Consider the following 23,910-nt stretch of genomic DNA (forward strand, 5'->3'; position numbering starts at 1 on the left):
CAGTCAAATGTTAAATCCTGCCCACGATGATACTAGGCACAAGACCTCTTGCGAGAGAATATTTTTTTTATTAGTTTGCTTTCTATTCTTCTTTGGAAAAACTAAGTTCACCTCATTATGACCGAGTCACCATTCGATTACACCCTGCCATAAGCTGATAGTAACTGATCAGCCAAAGGCACAAATTGGCCATCTAAGTTACAATTTATCCGCAACTATATTAGGCTACACAAAATTAATTTTAATCCATAACATTACATTCCAAGTTACATCTATAAATATAATTTTAGCAGTGAACGTAATTCCACGGCCGTAACAGGTTAGCTTCCAAATACTGTTTCCATGCCTTCAAGGGTCCTATCTCTCTATTACGACCCGTAGAGTTTTTGGTTTCATTAGTCATAAATATGCCTCTAGCAGCAAAAGACATTAGCTCCATCTGATCCATGTAACCTCGCATCCTGTTCGAAAAACCTACTCCCCAACGCTGATCACTGTGAGATTCCTGAGGTTGAGGGACACTTGTATTTGGGCCAATAATGGTTTCTTCTCTCTGTTTAGAATCATCGTCGTCTGCAGACATTAAGTTTCCCATTCCAAATAATTCCCAATCAACCTGCTGCAAGATTCCAGATGCACGCACAGAGCTGAGTGAAGAGTGAGCTTGGAACTGCATTTCTTGCTCCATTGCTAGTGTGTCAACTTGGACTTTCAGTTTATGTAATTGGTCACCGATTCTTGATGCTACTGCATCATATAATTCTTTTCGTGGCACGTCAGAAACTTTTTCCACGTTTAGAATATCATTGAAATTGATTGGATCACCAATTAGTACTGTAACCTACAGAATAAAAAACATGCCAAGACTATGTTGGGAGGTTTTCTACTGAATATATAAACACCTTCGAAGTAAACACTTCACCAATAAAGAATGAATTGGCATGCCATGAAGAAATTTTGTAGTTTAATATCTTGATCATTTTTCTGTGGTGAGAAACACAGCCAAAGCCTAGGTGACAATGAGTGCACTAGTAGCAGGCAGCACAGAGCAAATCGGCCTTTTTCAAAAATTAATCAAATCCTCATACCTCTTTTTCAGGTATAAAGATAAATTCCATTCACAATCTGCATGGCAAAATTTCAAATATAAAAAGAAGACTGCAACAGTGCATACCATTTTGCCAATTTTGGGAAAGTTAGCACCTATTGGCATGATATCTTGCATCCCTGTATGTACAAATGGGACAACAATGGGCAGGCTATCTCCATCCAGGACCAACCTGATGGACAAAGTTTATGTCAGGATACATGTTTAAAGTAGACATACAGGCATAGTAAAGCAATGAATACGAAACAAACACTCAATGTAGAACCCGTAGTTTGGAAACAACAAACTTCTATAAAATGATGGGGGCATATCAGAAATACAAGTCCTGAAAGCCCAGAGGTAATGAATGACAAAAGTAAGATAGAAGAATCATTTATTCATATATATTACTACATACTACGTGATCAATCAACTATCTGTAAAATGCTTCCACATTAAGCAAGCAAGCACCCAAACAGACAAATATATATTTATCCAATCCAATATATAAACATTGATTTGAACATGTTTCTTTAAAATATGATATAAGAACACACGGATGTATTCTTGAAGGATATAGAAAACTGCAAATTATAATGATCGTGCATAAAAAATAAATCATATTTCTGCAAACCAATATTAAAATCTTGAAGGAGAAAAACTATAAATATTGATCCCTAAATATACTTATGAGTTGTCGATACACAATAACAGACCTAAACACTGGAACAGGTCCAGTTCTAATGATCTTCACCCTTAAATTTATTGCCAATCTCAAGTAAATAACACAACAGAAAAACAACAACGTATTCACAACATTAAGAAGATATGCTCCCATTTGAATATAGGTAGGCAATGGATAACAAAATAAATCAGACAAGACAATTTTAAAAACTCTCATAGGTATTTCAAGTCTCTAAATCAGAATAGAAGACCAAGGCTGGCATTCAAATCAAAATCTAAGTGCAATATTTATCACTTTGTCATTCTCCTACCAACAAACAATTTCAATATTCTCTCCCACACAAATTATTAGCTCCGTCAATAATTTCAACCATGATACCATATATCATATAAAGAAAGTAATGTAGCCAAGAAACAAACAAAGTAGGAACCAGTATTAGCAACTTTTAAGTTAGTATTCTACTGCATAATAATATGGAAGATTGTTACCTCCCAACACCTCTTTTTGAAGATCCCAAGGTTTTTCCACCATCCCGGGAGCGGCTTCCTTCAGGGAATATGTGAACCCAACCACCATGGTTCAACTTTGAAATGGCCATGTCCATTCCCTACATAGGATAAGAACTTCAAGTTCAGATTGGAGGGTCAAAATAAGAAGACCGCAAAAGGACAAAATATAAATGACCGAGCGTAAGATGCTTTGTCAAATACACTTCAAAATCAATAAACTAGTTTTCACTTTTCAGGACAAAATAAGAAGACAAAAATAAAATGTCAAATCAAACACATAATACTATAGGATGCATGCTACGGTGAAGAGATGAAGATTCACCTCCATAGATAGTTAGAGACCTTTTTAGGAGAATGTGCCATTTTATTTTTATTAATTTTTTAAAATAAATTATACACACTACTGTTCATTCTCTTCACACAAACAACTCTACATTATAGAATTATCCATTCTATAGAACCACTCAACAAATAATGTTAAAAGATATTATCATGTGTTGGATATACCTTCTGATAAATACCATCACCACGAGAAACTGGCAAGACTTTTACAGATCGAAAGAATGCAGAAGTTACAGGGTTTTTGAAACATCTATCAGTTGCACAGAGTGTCCATCTGACGTTCTTAGCGTCCAATAGAACACTAGGAGGAAGCAGCGAAGCAATAACAAGCGGGTCGTCCATGGAAGCAACGTGGTTGCTGACCGTCAGAAGAGGTTTACCCTTAGGTCTATGCAGCAAAGCATCATGGAGTTTCTCTAAGCCATAAACCTGTTCTTCCACAACCAGAATTAAGTCAGATCAAAGCACCAAAAAGCACGCGAAAATTTTCAATGTCACAGAACAGAAGCTGGCAAGGCATACCTGAACACGGTTCAATCCATTCATGAAGACATGACAGACATTTCCAACAACAGGAACAGCAACAGCTTGCATCATACGAACAAGAGTGGATTCTTCTTCAGAAAGGAAATCCTTACTCACTGTACAATAATAAGAAACGAATCATTCACACTTTTAGTGTCAAAAATCGAGCCAATTCCTACACAATAATTGAACGGGAGAGAGCAGAATGGTAATTGAAGACAGACCTCGTTTGCGGTAGAAAGAAGAGGAAGAAGGCAAGGAGTCCCTGCGGAAATCGCGAAATCGGTTGAGCCAACGCTGAAAGGTGGAGGAGAAGTAACCCTGGGCGTGGGGGATGAAGGGATGGCGGCGGCGCCAATGGCGATCGACGGCGACTCGGAAGCGGCCCCTTAGCTGCAGCTGTAGGGAACGAGCCTTGCCTTTCCAAACATCACCGCGATCGAGACGGTGCATCGGTGAGTCGGTGACGGAGCAAGAGAGAGAGACACAGAAAATCTCAGAGCGAAGAGAACAAAATAAAAAAAATTAAAAAAAGAATCAAGAAGTGGTTAGGAATCGTGCAAGCAGTTGCAGAGGCACTAGTAGCGAAAGCGCGAGTGTAGAACGAAGGGGGTTTTGATCAAACTGCAGCGAGTTCCACCACTGCTCCTTTTTAATTTAGGGTACGCCGTTAAGCCGCTGGCAAGAGCGTTGAATACTTGTTTACTATTTTAAGTTTTCCGTATTTCAATATATATTAAAAAATTTAATTTTGATGGCAATGTATAAAGTAATTTTATAAGTATATTTAATTATATATTAAATAATTATTTTTTATATTAAATAATTATTTAAAAAATAGATATAATTATATAATTGTATAAAATATTTTATATTATTAATATATTAAAATTAAATTTATATATTAAAATTGTTTATTAAAATCATTCATATACTAAAATATAAAATATATATTAAAAATAAATTAAATTATATAATAATTAATTTTAATAATTAATTTTAATATATAAATAATATTTTTCTGTTACTGTGCCTGCCATCGTGTACTTCTTACATGGATGGAGCCCGCTTTCTTAAAGTCTTTGGATGATAAAATGATCCATGTGGATAGGATAACCCGCTCCAACAAAAACATGACACGTCGCACATCTTAATCTCCCATTTAGGAGTGGGACCTAAAACGAGAGATATTTAAAATATTTATGATTGTATTTCGTCATCCATTGCGAGATCTTCCTTAATTGTCAATTTGTCATCAAGAAACAAGAATCTTATTAGCTTGTAAATTCTAGAAGAATCTCTACTCTGCTTAGAAGTAGTTTTTTTGTTGTTGTTTTGTTAGATAAATTAGACAACTTTAAATTTTAAATTTAAATATTATAACACCACAACATCACAATCGATTTACACTACATACTTACCCATACAATACTTAATTAAGGGTTTATATTCACTACTTAACATTTGTCAAGATTCAAATCTAAATGCAGTATATTAAGAAGAATAAGATTTACCAATTGAACTAAAGTCTTAGCTGATGCTTAGAAGAAGTTAGCAACTTAGTATCTTCTAGCTGCGCCTGGACTCGTTTTGGGCTTTTGAATATTCTTTACACATACTTAGTCCGTTCGTTTGATATGGCCCGTAGTTATGTAAGGATCTCACTTTTCACCTAATCTTAGCCTAAATTACTGAGAATTGAAGAGTAGAACTACCCCGTCCAAAAAAAAAGAGAACTACGACGCAAAATCAATTAAAGGGGAAGAATTCGAGTAGAACTCATGTAACATTTGTGGTATAATAATAGCCTTTTGAAGAGCAGAGACTTGGATGCCAAGGGAAAACAAATTGCATGCGCATAAAAAGTAGTATTTGAAGTTTTGAACAAAGCTATAAAATCAATTGACCCATCAAATTGGTTCGTAATGCACTTCAATTCTACGTGTAAGCTTTGGCAATCTTCATTTATATCAAGGATGGTGTACGTTGTGAAGTCAGTTCTATGTCATAGTTATCCCCAATACATCATCTTCAACATATGAATATTTGATAGTTTGGAGATTCAGACCCTACATTCAAGTAGTTCACATCCACAGCAACTTCCCCGAGATCATCTAGAAAGGAAGAAAATCGACATAACATAATTAGTAATTCATCCTTAACAAAATTTTGAGCTAACAAATTTCACTTAGAAAATCAGCAGCATCCAAATGAAATGGAACAAAAACCTTCATATATAGTCCTTGCAAATTTTACATAATCTGGTATTAGATCTCTGTATATGATTCCATCCGGACGAGCATCCAACACTACCAGTACACCTGTTCAAATGAAGTTGAGGCTATAAATTATTAATTATCCTAGAAAGGATATAAAGCATGGGGATTCTGAGTAAATCAGTAAATCACAATTACTCAATGTAGGGGTCTCATAATTTCATTTGTGCAATGCAGTAAAACTTAAAAGAGGAATATCTTCAAGTAACAACAGAAAGGTACAGAAGACTGTCTAATGTAGTAATGAGTGAATGACCTGTATTCCATTTCACTTTTCCCTTTAAAATTTGGATTTAGCTAACTTGTGCCATAAAGCATATTTTAAATATACAATTAACAGAAATTTTTTTTAAATTTTTGAAGTATTCATTGCATTAGAAATGTAAAATATATATATTTCCAATAACTTCTATAATACATTTCTCTTTATGGTGTTCTTAACCTATGCCTTTAGGGCACAAGTTAGCAAAACCCTTAAAATTTAGGCTACATAGGCCAACAACTTGTTCAAGACTTCAAGTTAACACAGTAAGCTATATAGTGCCAGTAACGTTATAAATTCCAAGACCAAAAGGAAGTAAGGAAACAAATAAAAAAATGTGAATTGTGTGGATATGATAACTTTACCTGGCGCTGCCCAAGACTTCGGAGAATTGCCGGGTAATGGAGCCAGCCAAAGAATATTCCTCATGTTCATTGAATCACCATATGTCACATTGGACCCTGAAACAAAAGGATCACAGTATTAACAATAAAGACAAGAGTAAGACAGTTGGCCATCTAAAATATATGTCACTCATTTCACAGTGAGCAACAAAAAGGTACACAGACCACTCTACCCAAATCATGTCCTCTCCCTCGCACACAAGTGAGCACAAAAATAACAAAGCACTCCCCCGGAACCAGAAAATATAACACAAGAACTTAAAAACATAATGTAGGCATACAACAAATTTGAAGATAAGATTAACAGGGAAAAATGTAACTTGAGCAACACTCACAAGTCACAACAAATTATACATGTGGGGGAAGCATGTAGTATCTAGTATGTACCTCTCTGACAGTAACCCAAATTGTAAGGAAAGTCTCGTTTATCATAAGCAGGGTATTCCCTCGCATGGAATCTGCCAAATATGAAATTGCTGCATCGTTAACTCGGGAAAACATAAATCATATCCAACACAAACAAAGAATGCAAAAGAGAACAATATGAGAGAAAGGTATCAACATACAAGATACCAAGTCTACCAGAGTCAAGGGCCAGAAACATGTGACCATGGAAGAGATCAAAGCGGTTCAAAGCAACATCGAAGCCAATAGATGGAGCTCGAGCAGCAATGAGCTCGAACAAGAACTTCATGTACATATTCAATTCCTACAATTTATTATAGAAACTGAACATGAATGATAATACTATTCTGGTAATTCTCTTATCTATATACGTAATATAAGTATAATCATTGTGTTGAGCAAACCTCATTAATGAAAACCCTGCCATAGGGAGTTCTAGTGAGTTGACAGCGATCTTGATTTGATCCTTCAACGTCAGGAACCTATCCTATAGCAAAAACCAGTCATTAATTAATTTGAAATAAACAACCGTGAGAGTGTGAAATGAAACCGTTGCTAAACGAAAGAAAACTGACTAGAATGACGCTTGGATCGAGGAGGCGATGAATGGCTGAGGGGTCACCGCCGGAATCGACGGCAAGGCGTGCGAGGTCCAAGACGGGCTGCGGCGGCCACCAGATGCGGCGGTCATCTTTCTCTCTGCGGTTGGAACCTATGAGAGTGGCGGAGGCGAGCTTTCGGTGACGAGGCTCCGGGGAGAAAGGAACGAGGAATTTGAAGCATGAATTGAGGTCACGTGCAACGAGAGGATCGACTGTTAAGGATTGAGATTTGGAAGAAAGGAGAGACAATAAGTCAGAGGGTTTGGCTTTGGGGGTGGAAGCAGGCTTAGAAAAGAATGGTAATTGTGGGAAGGAAGAAGCCGTTAGTGAGAAGGAGACGAAGAGTGTAAATCGCAACGCGAGGGAGGGATTATTCATGTTCGTCCTCCCAACGAACAATTTGAATCGCCAACACTAACAGTAAGTAGCAGCTCATATTCCCCTTCAACTAATGTTTCGGACATTACCTCTTTTCATTACTGTATGGGCAACATAGTCTATGCCTCTATGGAGTATAGTATACGGAATTGGTAGTAGCATTACACACGTTATTTTAAACTGTTTTTTTATACATGAAACAAATTAAACAAGTGTTGAAAAAACGTCTTTGCCAGTTTTACAATTAGCAAAAAGTATGTGACACAACTAGTGTGCAAATATCGCCATTCAATTGAAATGGAAGTGAAGCAGCACATGATTTATAGGATAATCTCACCAGTTCATATCTGAAACGATTTATGAAAACAAACATTACAAAATTTGCATGTATTACATTGTTTACTAAAGAGAGTCGATCCCTATGTAACAGTGCACAACTGAGGGTAGGCAATCAATAATATCCGCTCAGAACCAATCACTATGGCCTATAGAGATGAACAATCTGAGTCTTTTTTGTCTTTTCCTTTGTTTTTTGGGACATTCTGAATGATATCTCCATCATAATTGGTTCTCTGTGAATAGCTGTAGAACATTTCCTTGACAAAGGACCCATAGACAACTATCTATTGTGAAACCTGCAAGGGAGCATCATAAAACTTCGGATCAGATCCTACATCAGATAAATGAACTAAATTAAAGAGAATCATTTGCCAAGTAGAAAAGGACACCAAGCTATGGCTTTGAAATTCAAGAAGAATTACAGTCAAATTGTTCAGTCTACAGCTCTTAAAACGGGGTATACTTTTAATTTTGCGTAGACATTTATAACAAAAACGCGCCAAAAAAAGCACGGCTGTCTTTAAATAATTAAAAACAAATTACTGCCCCTTTTTTTAGCACCTTATCCCCCTCTTTTTACCCAAAGATAAACTTCAGAACATTTTTTTCAGTAATCAAAACAATTGCTTTCTGTCAGTAACTCCTAACCATGCAAATAAGTGAAGAAATTTGAAATCAATAAAAGGTGAACCAGAAATGAATTCACTTACATGGTAATACAGTCACAAAAGGGGAACTAAAACCCATCTACAATTTTAATACCAGCTCCCTTGTCCCAATCCTCTGGAGCAGATACATCGGACATAATCTTCTCCTGGCCACGCCAAAGAATCTGGATACAGTATCCAACATTGGTTTTGTCAGCAACACATGCTCAAGAGCATAGACGCAGTAAGACAACAAACCAATGCAAGTAAAGCACTTACTCTGTCAATGACCCCAAATTCCTTAGCCTTTGTTGCATCCATATAATATGGTCTCTTCATCACATTAGCAACTGTTTCCTCTGACTAGTAATTTAGAAAATGAGAAAATGATAGAAACATTAGATTCAGCCTAAACACTGAATAAATTCAACAACAGCACCCATGCATGGTACTCACATTTCCTGTGTGTTTGGCCAGTAGTTTAATCAGAGTGTCCCTGTTTACTATGACCTGTAGAAAAGGTTGCAGAAACAGTTTTCAAAACATAATTTAGGGTTCACATAAGAGAACATGAAGAGGAGAAATAAGCAAGAAATTCAGTTTCACATTTAGCAGCTATGTATAGTATACAAGAACAAGAAAAATGAATGGAATAATTGCTGCCACATATTTGGGGAAATCTGGGATAAGGAATTGCACCAAGAGTTCGCATTTACACAGGTGAGTGACAATTAACTAGAAACTATCAAAGTGGAAAGGTACTCAAATTCACACTTAAAATCTAATTAGAAAAATCAAAAATGAAAATTTTCCCAAATGTTGGGGAAAATATGCAACAAGGGAATTCCATAAAGAGATTACATTTTAAATTATTGATAAAGAAAAAGAACTAATGATAAACAAGAAGATAAGAATTGAAATAGAAAAAGATGAATTGAAATTGAAAATAGAAAATAGAAAACAAAAGGATAGCTTGAAATTGAATACAACGAGAATCACTCAACTTTTTTATCCAATTTTTTGATGCAACAAGAAAATGACTCCTCAACCTAACTTGTCTAAACCATAGTTTGAGAATTGAATCGTAGGGAATCACTCAACCTTCTACACCAATTTCCCGATACAACAAGAGAGGGACTCACTTAACCTCACTTATTCACATCATGGTTTCATTATGAAACCAAAAAGTGCTTTGGCACTCCTCTGATCGCTCTATATGACAACTACAATAGTTTAGGAGGTATTTATAACCTCTTATTAGATTAAAAATAAAGAAATTCTTAATCCCATAAACATAAAGCCAAATTTAATAAATGAATAAGCAAAATCAAAATACATCAAATTAAATTGAACATTCTAAAAATATAAACTCATAACTTCTAAATAATACTTGAATTCTTCATATTACGAATATTTGAAGCGCGTGTCAACTATACAATTTAAAAGACATTCAATCTCTTGAGCTCCAATTGAAATGACTATAAGCCTCAGCATGAACAGTGTGTGTGCAAAAAACTCTTTTTGAACAAGAAAATCAATCCCAGAGAATCAGCTGTATTGTGTGGCAGTATTAAATTCCAATAGCAATGGAAAATATATATGGCAGCACTAAGTTTGTACTCACTTATGATGAAAAAAAATCAATGCAGCAAACAAACAAAATGGACTAACCTCCTTAGCTCGTATAAGAACATCACTAGCAGGCATCAAACCAGATGATGGAATACGAGGTTGCTGAATCATGGCTGTAATCAATAGAACAAATTTAAACCTGTGAAGAATTGATGAATGGCAGCCAGAAACTTAAAAACAACATGATCCACAACATACCTTTGGCATGTGGCATCATGAAGCGTTTACCAGGAGTCCCTGCAGAAAGTAGCAGACAGGCTTGACCTATAGCAGCTCCAACAGCCACTGTGTGAATCTGATCATGATACAACAAGGTAAAAGATAAATTCAAATCTTAGTGAAGTGAAAAATCCACAGCCCAAAGGGTGAAAAATTTAAACATTATTTGACAAATAAATCAACGATAATATGTAAGTAATATGTAACTATAATATGAACTGTTGTACATAATATGTGTGCATTATAATAGAGCACACAAAGTTCTCTAACCAAGCTACCAGTAGCATGGATCATCAATACAAATATCCAACAGTTGACACTCTCCATTACATAATTACATCACTCTTCACATTTTGCAAAATCTAAAGAATCTCAGAATCTTGTTTCAACATGTTATTGGCAAAGTACGAACCACCAATAAGATAAAATACGAGAGTATACAAGTAAATCACCATGCAAGTGTATTCATGATGAAAAGAAACAGACCTCGTTTTGTAACTGCATCATTGCATCATAAATGGCAAAACCTTCTGTCTCCATCCCTACCTGAATGCAACAACTCAAAATGCATGAGATAGAGAAGTACTCAATACCAAAACTACAGAAATCAGAAAGAGAAATGGAACATGTTCATATCCATTAAACTGCAAGCTGGAAGGCAATCTAAAGCTTACCGTCTCACCATCATCTCGTGTAGTACCGGTGGAGTTTATGTAAATGAATATTGGTTCTTTAGGATCCATCCATTGCAGGTACATCAACTCTGCAACAATAAGCTCTGTGACAGCTGGCACCAACTGAGACAGAAGCATTGACAACAGGTCACACAAATTGCTACTATAAAGTATAAAAGCCAACAGAATCAATAGGATGCACTACTCGCAACATCACGGCCTCAACAATGCCACACAGACAGAATAGTTGCGAAAATGATGCGTCAAAATATACTGGGGGATAAAATACATGACACTTCTCCCCCACCATCATACCACATAATTCCGGACTCTGGAAGTAGCATTCAGGCAACACAACCATTCTAGCTGGGAGGCATTGTTCTTATCAACAAACAGTGTTACAAGCAGCACAATTGGCACAAGTGAAAGAGTACAAAGACCAATGCATAACTGAAAACTTACAGGCATGCCAATGTAAATAATTCTGCCATGGAGAAGCAGCGAAGGCAAGTCAGGCGGCGGCCTTCTCGGCCGGTGTTCATTGTACGAAACAGACCTTTCCACCTAATCCAAGCAGAAACACAAGACTAATATCTAGCAAAGCATCAAGTAAATTTTTCATCCAAATTAACAAAATTTAACACAAATCCATATATCTCCCAATCCCTTTCACAGCGGAAATATAATTTTCAAATTCTGAATTTCCAATAGCAGATAGCATGTTTACGCTAGCATGAAAATAAAGGAAAATGAAAAAGAGAAGTTACTTGGGCGGGAGTAGCCATGAGATTGGGGGAGTCGAAGACGTCCAAGTAAGGAGGGGTATCGGAGTTGAGAGGACGGTTGAGCAAGGTTTCAGGGGAAGTGGCAGCTACGGAAGCAAGCTTGGAGAGAAAGGGGTCATTAGGGTTGAAAGGGGGTATTGGAATTTTGGATTTGCTTGTGGCGTTCACCGAAAGAGAGCAGCATCTCCGGCGAAGAGATTGTTGGGGCTGTAAGGAAGAAGAAGAAGAAGACGAAGACGAAGTGGGAATGGAAGAAACCATGGGTACACGCAAACACGTAGCCATCATTTTTTCCGGCTGCAATGCTCCCTCAGCCTCAGCCTCACCTCAACACTAGCAACTCAGCGAAACACGCAAGTATGCAACCGAACGGCTGAGCCAATCTCAACAGTGTTTTTTTTTTGTGACTAATCTCAACAGTGTTTGCTGCATTCAAATGTTTTTCAATAATCAATATTAATAAATGATAATAGAGTAATTACCCAAATCAATCCTGAGGATTTTAGAATGGACATTTTAGTTCTCAAAGAAAATTAATACACGGATCAGTCTCCAAGGTTTTATTCCGGCAGACAAATCAATCTCCAATTCATTTTCCGGTAGAGTAATTACCAAATCAGTTCCCAAAGATTTTAAAAACAGACATTTTAGACTCCAAGAAAAACTAATGTACAAATCAATCCCCAACATTTCTCTCTGTTAGACATAATAATCTCCCGTCCAAAAATAAATAAAATAAAATAATTATTATTATTAATTGCACAATAATATTGTACTATATTTTTTTTATTTTTTAGACAAAAATAATGATAAATTTATTCATTAAATTCTTATATATATATATATATATATAGTCACTCGATAACAATAATAATAATAATAATAATAATAATAATAAAATGATTAGAGATTATTTTACAAGAAATTCAAAGTTAAAATTATTTGATATTTTTGTATTTAATATAATCAAAAGATGTCCTAGGTAAAAAAAATTATATATGTTTATATTAAAAAATATGTATTAAAACAAAATATTTTAATTTGAATTTATATTAAATACATATTTTTTTTAATACAAACATATTTTTTAAAATAGTACATTTTTGATTATATTAAATACAAAAATATCAAATGATTTTAACCTTGATTTTTTTTGTAAAATAATCTCTAATAATTTTATTTATTATTATTATTATTATTATTATTATTATTATTATTATTATTATTATTATTATTATTAATTACATAATAATATTATACCATGATTTTTTGTATTTTTTAGATAAAAATAATGATAAATTTATTCATTAGATTCTTTTATATATATATATATATATATAGTCACTCAATAATAATAATAATAATAATAATAATAATAATAATAATAATAATAATAATAATCAATAAAATTATTAGAGATTATTTTATAAGAAATTTAAAGTTAAAACCATTTGATATTTTTGTATTTAATATAATCAAAAGATGTACTATTTTAAAAAATATGTTTGTATTAAAAAAATATGTATTTAATATAAATTCAAATTAAAATATTTTGTTTTAATACATATTTTTTAATATAAACATATATATTTTTTTTTTACATAGAAAATCTTTTGATTATATTAAATACAAAAATATTAAATGATTTTAACTTTGAATTTCTTGTAAAATAATATCTAATAATTTTATTATTATTATTATTATTATTATTATTATTATTATTATTATTATTATTATTATTATTATTATTGAGTGACTATATATATATATATATATATATATATATATATTATATAAGAATTTAATGAATAAATTTATCATTATTTTTGTCTAAAAAATACAAAAAATATAGTACAATATTATTGTGCAATTAATAATAATAATTATTTTATTTTATTTATTTTTGGACGGGGGACTATTATGTCTAACAAAGAGAAACGTTGGGGATTGATTTGTACATTAATTTTTCTTGGGGACTAAAATGTCCGTTTTTAAAATCTTTGGGGACTGATCTGGGTAATTACTCTGCCGAAAAATGAACTGGGGATTGATTTGTCTGCCGGAGTAAAACCTTGGAGACTGATTTGTGTATTAATTTTCCTTGGGGACTAAAATGTCCGATTCTAAAATCCTCGGGGACTGATTTGGATAATTACTCATGATAATAACTTTTTTTTTTTATAAAAAACGACGATTACTTTTTATAATAAATAAAAAATAAAGGTATTATGGGTTTTTTTTTAATTTAATTATAATATTTACTCTTAGCCAAATTATGTTCCGAACTTGACATCCAAATTTTTAATAAGCCCAATACAACCGACCTAAAAGTATCCTGCCATCCTAATAGCTCAGAGAGGCCGAAATTATCTTTACCTTTTAACCACCTTCCAAAATTATATGAAGTGGGACTCTCCCACAAACCTATACACTTACCCTCTACCTTTTTACTTAGATATTGGAGTGTCTTTGCAGGTACTATTCTCGCTTTAAGGATTTTGCCTTGTCATCTTACCGAACCGATAGACACCCAATCCACCTTCATCTCAAAAAAGAGTTAAATTTTAAAGTAGTCCTTAAAGTTACACTCGAACCTCAAAGTAGTCATTGAAGTTAATAGTTACACAATTTCATCCTCGAACTTGTACTTCGAGACTCATACTAGTCCCTAAGGCAATTTTCATCTATCAGAAAATTAAAACGACATCGTTTTGTATTTATAAAAAAAAAAACACGAGCCTTCCCTTCCCCAACCTGAGGCCCTTTCCTTTCCCCAATCCGAGGCCTCTGTTGCCTCCTCTTGCCGGCTTTCGTCATGGCGCCGAGCTGCTCGTCCCCCTCCCCAACCTAGTCTCTCACACTCTTGTCTCCTCTCTGTCTCCCTCTACCTCCCAGATCCTTTTTATATTTCCTAATCTCAAAATTAATTTGTCACTGCACTCCTTGAGTAAGTTGAAAGAGATCTTCGAGCAAGTCTATGAAAGGTGCTGCACTGCTCCCATGAAAGGTGTTTCCTTCACCGTTGATCAGTTCACTGAGGCCCTTGAAAAAGTATGATTTTGATTCCAAAGTTGGCACCAAGGTCAGTTCGCTTTGCTTCAGAGTTTTTTTTTTCAATTTTTTTAACTGCAATAGAGTTTGTTTTGTCACTGGTTGCATAAAATTTTGAACTTGATAAATGAATTTTGTAGTTTAGATGGAAAATGACTTTGAATTGAGTTTGTTAAAATTGTGTGTATTGATGAGTAATGGAATTGTTTATTTAATGTGTCTGTAAAAAGTGATGGTTGGTTGTGTATGAAGAAAAACAAAATGAGATGATGGAGGAATTAATTTTGGGATCAGAGGAAGAGAGAGACAGAGAGGAGACAGGAGCGTAAGAGACTAGGTTGGGGAAGGAGGGCGTGCGGCGCGGCGCCGAGACGAAGGCCGACGAGAAGCGACGACAAAAAGGAACGGGAAGAGGAAGGGGCTTGGGTTGGAGAAGGGGAAAGGGAGGCTTTGGTTTTTCTTTTATATATATATATATACACAAAACGACATCGTTTCAGTATTTCGATGGACGAAAAGTGCCTTAGGGACTAGTATGAGTCCTGGAGTACAAGTTCAATGATGAAATTAGGTAACTATTAACTTTAAGGACCACTTTGAAACTCGAGTGCAACTTCACGGACCACTTTGAGACTTAACTTCCTCAAAAAACACTCTTTGAACCTTCAGGTACCATCCTGAGCATCGACGCCATCTATGCGAACCGTGAGATTCCAGGGACATGGCAGGTGTTCCAAAGGAGCAACCTCTTGACCAGCCAGAATCCAATCACCACTACCAGCTAGAACAATCCAAGCCCCAAGACCACGGTGACCCAGCCCATGGAAAAGTGACCAACGTGATCTACAACCACATCATACGCAATCAACCGAGACAACAGTTGCGAGAAGAGGACTGTCGGTCTAATAGAAGCAGGTCGTTCGGCAGTCTAGGTGAAGACACAAACCGTATAATCCAAGAACTTCGCCACTGAGTGCAAAACCTGTAAGGGAGAGTCACCACGAATGAGCGTTATCGACCAAAGCACACCAGCAAAATGATCTCTCAGATTGCCTCCCGGAAGGAACACAAAGCGAGGACTCCAAATCTTCATCACGGAAAGCGCAGGAACCATAGCCGCTCTCGAGAATCCGATCCTTACCGAGATGATCACGGAGAACGATGCCAAAGGGACTTCAAGTGAAAAAGGCACAAATATGTGGTAATGGGAGCCACCCCATTCATCGAAAAGGTCTTGCGAGTCAGGTTACCAAAAGTATTCGATAAACCAACCGACATGAAGTACGATACTATTTAAAACCCCCAAGAACACATAACGGCTTTTGAGGCAAAGATAAATCAGGAAGGAGTCGTTGACGCTATCTGATGTCGGGCTTTCCCGATAACCCCAGCTGGCCCAGCCATCAAGTGGTTCAACATGCTTCCGAACGGCTCACTTTCTTGCTTTGCCAATATCTCAAGGAAGTTTTTGGCACAATTCACCACACGAATAGCCAAAGCAAAGTACCCGATCAGCCTCCTAGGCATCACTCAACACCCGGACAAGTCTACGAAAAAATATCTCGATAGATTTAACAACGAATGCCTAGACGGACTAACCGATTCGGTGGCTAGCCTTTGTTTAACTAATGGCCTGATGAATGAGGACTTTCGGAAGCACCTCACAACAAAGCTCGTTTGGTCGATGCATGAGATTCAGAGCATGGCGAGAGAATACATAAATGACGAAAAAGTGAGCCAAGTCGTGGCCGCCAATAAACGGCACCACGACAACACAGCACCTCAAATACAACCCCTTACCCAAAGACACGAATGAGAAACAGTTTAAGCCAAACACTCAAAACCGACTGCTACAAGTGGGAAAATGTACAAACTATACCCCCTACCAACCCTAATCACTGAGGTATACCAACAGTTTGTGGAAAAATACGTTCTCCCAAAACATAGGCAGCTAAAAGAGCGCACGGAGGGCAACAAAAGCTTATACTGCGACTATCACAGAGGGTACGGGAATAGTATCCAACATTGCTTCGATCTCAAGGACACCCTCAAACAATACATCCAAGACGGCAAACTCTCGAAATTCACCCAAATCATTCGAGAACCTAGAAGGACAAAAAGAGATAGATCTCTTGAACAAAAGGGACGAAACCCTAGAGGAATAAAAACTATCTTTTGCGAAAACCTAGATGCCTACCTAACCATAGTCGTGAATGTCATCACAGGTAAAAACGTTAACAAAAAGTTCAAATTCGCACTAAAAAAGGACCTCTAGATATTGGCCATTGACCCATGAGGAAGAACCCTCCTGAGATGTCGAACATCACCTTATCATACGAAGATTGCAAACGGCATGTCGGAGGAAGACCTCGGGTTCATCATTTTAGCCAGGTTCGGTACCAAAATGGCAAAATGCACACTAATAGATACAGGAGTCGATTCCAACATCCTCTTTAGAGAAGCCTTCGACAAACTAGGTTTCCGAAATGAGGACCTACAGAATTACCACAATGGAGTAACTGGGATCGGGGACAACATCAAGCCCGACGGTTATGTCATGTTACCAATCACAATCCGGGCTAGCAACCAGAAAAAGGTCGTGCTCTCCGAGTTTGTGGTACTCAAAGACTCCATAACCTACAATATTATCCTTGGTAGAAAGACAATCAACGATCTCTTTGTGGCCATATTTACCAAGTTCTTAGTCATAAAATTCCAAACAGACGACAGAACAATTGGAACCATCCACAACGACATAGAGGTCGCAGTCGAATGCAACAACACAAGCCTAGCACTCCGAAAACGTTCTCGCAATGCGGCAGGTTCTCGCCGAGCTAGACGCACGGCGAGACGACCTGCCGAGACTAGAACTGAAGGGAGACTTAGAGAAGCTACAAATAGGGCAATCCGAAGAGGAAGTCACTTACATCAACAAGAATTGGTAACTTATCTTTTAGCATTTTTTCTTTTTTTTATACTTTGTTTTTCTTTCACACTTTTAAAGGGCACTCTTTTCTACCTAAAGTAGCGGGAGGTTTTAACAAGGCACTCACCTTGTAAAACATTTTCCATTTAAGTAAAATTTTCATTTTTTTATGAGGAAAACCAAAACGTTAAACGAAACTCGACAAAACGGCTACTCTGGAGACTAATCACCCTCGAGGCCAACGAAACAGATATCTAAATTTAACAAAACTAAAATATCAAAATAGCCTACCAAGAGGCCAAAAAGAAATGTTTCGCTTTTCAATGTGAGATTCACGATCTCCCGAACCACGGATAACCGAACTCGATTGGTGTGAAGACTAAACAAGCTTACCCTCACGCTTTGGGGGTAATTGTTTTGAACCTGGCGTTCGGATTCTTAATGGCCTAATACAACCGGCCCAAAAACATTCTTGCCATCCTAATTCCTAATCACCTTCCAAAATTATATGAAATTGGACCCTTTTCCACAAAGATAAGATAACCATCAGAGTCTATAAAAGAGAGTATCTCATCATTCTCCCAGGTATAACTTATTCTACTCTATATAATTATTCTCTACCTCTCTAACTCTTTAACTTGGGCATCAAAATGTCTTTGTAAGTGTCGTTCCTTACGCTGAGAATTTTGCCTTACTATCTTACTGGATCCATAAACACCTATCTACCTTCACCTAAAAAGTACTTTTTGAAAAGTATCATCCTAAATAAATTCATTCTTAAAAAAATCTCTATTTATTACTTCTTCTAATATAGCATGAGTTTTGAAAAAATGGAGATTATAATACTTCTAATATATTATTCTTTTGTATTTTTTATATTAAATTATATATTAAATTTTAATAAACAAAATTATTTAAAATTTTATCATCATAAATATTATAGTATATAAACATTTTGTCGATTAGAATAATTAATCATTCTTAATAAATATATGACCAAAATTTACTTAATAATAAGGAGCGCAAAAACTCTTGATAGCAGAACTTTTAAGTAACAGCTATTATACCATTAAGACCATACTGTTCGAAAATAATTTTTAAAAATTATAAATATGAACATTAATATCTTAAAAATCTATCCAAAATAAACAATACTTCCTTTTTTTCCCCTGTTTTTTTCAACATTCTAAATGTTGTGATAAGAATGCTTTATCACATCTTATGTGGATGCTCATTCTTAAGGATGATTGTATTTAATATAGTTTGAAAAAGTAAAGCCTTGCACATGTATAAATAGGGGCATAGGCCGAGGCTTTTTACACAACAACAAGCAATAAAATACTCTTTCTCTCTTTACGTTGCAATACTTCTTTCTCTCTCTTTATATTTCTTAATTTTGTTACCTCTTCTTTATTTATTTATTTAGTTATTTTATAACACGTTATCAGCATGAAACTCTAACGATATTTTAGGAAGACTTCAGGTAACAAATTTTTATTATGTCGAAGCTCTCTCATCTTGAATTCAATGCTCTTGATATATCTGGAAATAATTATTTATCATGGATATTAGATGCTGAAATCCATCTTGATTCAATGGATCTTGGAGATACCATTAAGGCTAAAAATAATACATTCCGGAAGGATATAGCCAAAGCCATGATTTTCCTTCGTCGTCATCTTGACATATGATTGAAAAATGAATATCCCACACTAAAAGATCCTGCAGATCTGTGAAAAGACCTTGAAGAAAGATACAATCATCAAAAGACGGTGATACTTCCTCAAGCCCGATATGTTAGAGAAAATTTTCTCGACATTCCATGCCTCAAATGTGCTCCTGCAGCAGCAGTATCGAGAAAATGGATTTAAAAACTTTTTTGAGCTAATTTCTTGCTTTCTTGTTGCTGAACGCAACAATGAGTTACTCTTAAGAAATCATGAAGCGCGCCCAGCTGGCGCCGCCCCATTTTCTGAAGCAAATACAGCAAATTATAACCCTAGAAGAGGTAAATGACAAGATTTTGATAACAAGAAAAATTATGGAAGGAAAAGAAATTATGTTCACAAGAAAATATCTCACTAGAAGTGGGATAAAGAAAGAAACAATGGGCAAAATATATCAATTGAGGATAAATGCTTCCGTTATGGTGGAAAGGGTCATTGGTCACGTACCTGCCGTACCCCAATGCACCTAGTTGATATTTATCAAGCATCCTTGAAAAATGATGACAAAGGAAAGGAAACAAATTTTGTTTCAAATGATGAAAATTTCACCACTCATTATGATGTATCTAATTTCTTTAAGGATTCTGAAGGAAATATTGGCTATTTGATCAATGATGGAATAGTTTGATATATGTATGTGTTTGTTAAGTATTCATGTGAATAATTTTACTGTGCATGCACTTCTACTCATTTTATTATTATTATCATTTGTTTTTGAAGAAAAATGGCAATGACATATTCTGAAGATATTTGCCTTGCGGATAGTGCAAGTTCGCACACTATTCTTAAAAGTACTATATATTTTACCCATTTTGTGCCAAAAGAAGAGTATGTTAATACTATTATTAGCTCAGACAATGTGATAGAAGGCTCCAGAAGAGTTATAATTTTGTTTTTCGGAGGAACAAAATTCATAATAAATAATGCACTGTTGTCTACCAAGTCTCGAAGAAACTTGTTGAGTTTTAAAGATATTTGCCGAAATGGATATCATATTGAGACTATAAATGAGGAAAATCATGAGTACTTATGTATCACAACTCATGATTCAAATAAAAGGGTTATATTAGAAAAGTTGCCCTCACTTTCATATGGGTTATATTATACCAAGATTAGTGCAATTGAATCACATGCTACTGTAAATCAGAAATTTACTAGCCCAAATGAATTCATAACTTGGCACGACCGATTGGGTCATTCGGGAACAACCATGATGAGGAGAATTATTGAAAACTCTCATGGACATTCACTAAAGAACCAGAAGATTCTTAAATCTAGTGAACTTTGTTGTGCTGCATCATGCATGTTCTCAAGGGAAGTTAATTTTAAGGCCATCACCAGTAAAGATTGGATTTGAGTCCCCTGAATTCCTAGAAAGGATTCAAGGTGATATATGTGGACCTATTCATCCACCATGTGGATCTTTTAGATATTTTATGGTCCTGATAGACGCATCTTCGAGATGGTCACATGTGTGCTTATTATCTTCTCGCAACCTGGCGTTTGCGATATTATTGGCTCAAATTATTCGATTAAAAGCACAATTTCCAGAAAATCCAATCAAAGTAATTCGTCTTGATAATGCTGGTGAATTTACTTTCCAAGCTTTTGATGCTTATTGTATGGCTAATGGAATAAGTATTGAACATCTAGTAGCTTATGTTCACACACAAAATGGGTTAGCAGAATCACTTATTAAACTCCTCCAATTGATTGCTAGACCCTTACTTATGAGAACAAATCTCCCAACCTCGATTTGGGGGAATGCTATTTTACATGCCGCAGCACTTATTCGTTTGAGGCCAACGAGTTACCATCAGTTCTCTCCTATGCAACTAGCTTTTGGCCAGTAGCCAAATGTTTCCCATTTAAGAATATTCGGGTGTGCGATATATGTTCTCATTGCACCACTTATTCGCACCAAAATGGGACCCCAAAGAAAATTGGGGATATATATTGGATATGATTCTTCCTCTATAGTGAGGTATCTTGAGATACAAACCGGAGTTGTATTTAAAGTTCGGTTTGCGGATTGTCATTTTAATGAATCAAAATTTCCAACATTAGGGGGAGAGAATAAGCTTCCTGAAAAGGAACTTAATTGGAATGCATCATCCTTGATGCATTTAGATCCTCGATCAGGGCAATGTGAACTAGAAGTTCAAAATATTATACATTTGCAAAGAATAGCAAATGAATTGCCTGATGCATTTTTCGATACAAAGAAGATAACCAAATCTTATATACCAACGGAAAATGCCCCAATTCAAATTGATGTCCTAGTAGGACAAGTAGCCACTGAAGCAAATTCACGCCAGAAGCGTGGCAGGGCGGAAAATGCCCCAATTCGAATTGATGTCCCAGTAGGACAAGTAGCCACTGAAGCAAATACATGCCAGAAGCATGGCAGGCCTGTTGGTTCCAAAGATAAAAATCTTCGAAAGAGAAAAGAGGTAAATACTATTCATGTTGAAAAAGACACAATAAAGACACCTGCAGCTGTCCAAAATTCTAATATAACGCCAAAAGACGTTCAGGTACCTGAAAATTGTGAAAATGACGAGATCTCGATAAATTATGACTTTACAGGAAAGAAATGGGACCGAAATAAGACAATTGTCAATGAAATATTTGCATATAATGTGGCATTAAATATCATGCATGAAAGTAAGGATCTTGAGCCAAGGTCAGTCGAAGAATGTTGACAAAGGAATGATTGGCCAAAATGGAAAGAAGCCATGAAGGCTGAATTAGACTCACTTGCAAAACGTAAAGTCTTTGGACCTGTAGTCCGTACACCTGAAGATGTAAAACCTGTTGGATACCGATGGGTATTTGTGAGAAAATGAAATGAGAAAAATGAAGTTGTGTGCTATAAAGCCCGACTTGTGGCACAAGATTTTTCACAAAAGTCCGATATAGATTATGAAGAAACGTATTTTCCTGTAGTGGATGCGATAACATTGCGTTATATGGTCAGTTTATCTACATATCATAAACTACATATGCATTTAATGGATGTGGTTAGGGGTGTAATCGGCTCGGTTTGGTTCGGTTTTGGACCGAAAACCAACCGAACCGACCTGATCCGTTCTACAAAGAGGCCAACCAATCGGTTGGCTGCTGTTTGGACAACCGAACTGAACAGAACCGAACCAACAGCGGTTTGGTTCGGTCGGTTTTTTCGATTTTTTTACACCTAATTTTCAGAATTTAAAATACCATAAAATAAAGTTTAAAACCTTCAATAAACTAGAATAACAAGAGTATATCACATCCAAATCCAATACAAATTCAACTTAATTAAACATAAAATAAAGACAATTAAAAATATCTAGCAAAACAACAAAAATAAACACAGTTTAAACCAAAACATTCACTTTAAAACAAATAAAAAACAAACAGCCACCATGTTTAATCTGAATCCGCACCAGACTCATCCTCATCTTCTCCGGTTGGTGCAATTTCTACAAAAATAAAACAAGAAAATCAATATAGATTATAAACATAATATAGATTATAAATTATAAACATAAACCATGAAAGAAACTACAAATTTCTTTTTTGCATACCTAATTCAAGTTTCTCAAACTCTTCAATAAGCTCCTCAAAATCAGTTGTCATTGGAGAAGCACGAAGCCAATTTTGTGTGCATATCAATGCCTGAACCATCTTTGGAGTTAAAGAACTCCTATAGTTGTTAAGTACTCTTCCACCAGTGCTAAAAGCTAATTCTGAAGCAACAGTCGAGACCGGCATTGCTAAGACATCTCTAGCTATTTGGGATAAGATAGGATAAAATTAGCATTTTTAACTCATGAACAGCACCAACAGTTTTGTTTCCAGCAACACAACCACAACAGCTCATAAGCATCCAATCAACAATTAATTATATATTAACAAATAAAATAAATTTGGTTGATAACAATACTGAAGTCAAAATGATATTTGTTATAAGAGTATATGCATAATGTTTTTTTTTTCAAAGTAAGCATGTTCATTAATAAACAAATATGAAACTAGACTACTATGAAAAAGGTGCAGACAACCTGTTTACAAAATAAACTAATAGCTAGTATATAAATCTTTTAAAGCATGGATACAAGCACATTACACTATAAAATTTCAAATTCAACCATTGTTAGTGGACAATTTTGATTCTCTCTTCATTTCTCTCTATGATCATTCATATATGTATATTGTGTTATAATGCAGCACAGCAGCACTGTTGCTTACAAAGTTGCCCACATTAAAATCTTCCACTATTGAGCAACAATAATGAATTGATGACTTAAACGCATAAGAATGCACTCAACAGTAAGAAAGAATAGCAATGAGATTTAATATCAATAACACAATAAAGTGCAGTACATGATTTAATGGATGAGCTTAATTAATTGAAGTTAAAACAACTTCTATCTTTTAATACTATTAT

General features: G+C 35.4%; 3 protein-coding genes across 3 annotated transcripts; all 3 read right to left on the minus strand.

The window, feature by feature from the left end:
* Positions 1-48: 48 nt before the first annotated feature.
* LOC112758097 (uncharacterized) lies at positions 49-4,917 on the minus strand. The gene is made up of 6 exons (XM_025806675.3): positions 3,373-4,917; positions 3,146-3,264; positions 2,789-3,052; positions 2,261-2,379; positions 1,175-1,280; positions 49-841 (listed from the first exon to the last, which is right to left on the minus strand). Exons 1-6 carry the CDS (start codon positions 3,599-3,601, stop codon positions 287-289), a joined length of 1,392 nt encoding a protein of 463 aa, XP_025662460.1. The 5' UTR covers positions 3,602-4,917; the 3' UTR covers positions 49-286.
* On the minus strand, positions 4,916-7,635 carry LOC112758101 (uncharacterized). Its single transcript, XM_025806681.3, has 7 exons — positions 7,071-7,635; positions 6,900-6,977; positions 6,657-6,799; positions 6,478-6,548; positions 6,052-6,147; positions 5,377-5,469; positions 4,916-5,262 (listed from the first exon to the last, which is right to left on the minus strand). Exons 1-7 carry the CDS (start codon positions 7,473-7,475, stop codon positions 5,180-5,182), a joined length of 969 nt encoding a protein of 322 aa, XP_025662466.1. The 5' UTR covers positions 7,476-7,635; the 3' UTR covers positions 4,916-5,179.
* Positions 7,636-7,746: 111 nt separating this feature from the next.
* LOC112758100 (ATP-dependent Clp protease proteolytic subunit-related protein 3, chloroplastic) lies at positions 7,747-12,258 on the minus strand. The gene is made up of 10 exons (XM_025806679.2): positions 11,754-12,258; positions 11,449-11,550; positions 10,987-11,109; positions 10,799-10,858; positions 10,292-10,388; positions 10,133-10,206; positions 8,918-8,971; positions 8,741-8,824; positions 8,525-8,646; positions 7,747-8,110 (listed from the first exon to the last, which is right to left on the minus strand). The coding sequence occupies exons 1-9, from the start codon at positions 12,057-12,059 to the stop codon at positions 8,551-8,553; spliced, it is 996 nt and encodes a 331-aa protein (XP_025662464.1). The 5' UTR covers positions 12,060-12,258; the 3' UTR covers positions 7,747-8,110; positions 8,525-8,550.
* Between the last annotated feature and the right edge of the window lie 11,652 nt (positions 12,259-23,910).

Source organism: Arachis hypogaea, chromosome 16, assembly GCF_003086295.3.
Source record: "Arachis hypogaea cultivar Tifrunner chromosome 16, arahy.Tifrunner.gnm2.J5K5, whole genome shotgun sequence".
Lineage (NCBI taxonomy): Eukaryota > Viridiplantae > Streptophyta > Magnoliopsida > Fabales > Fabaceae > Arachis > Arachis hypogaea.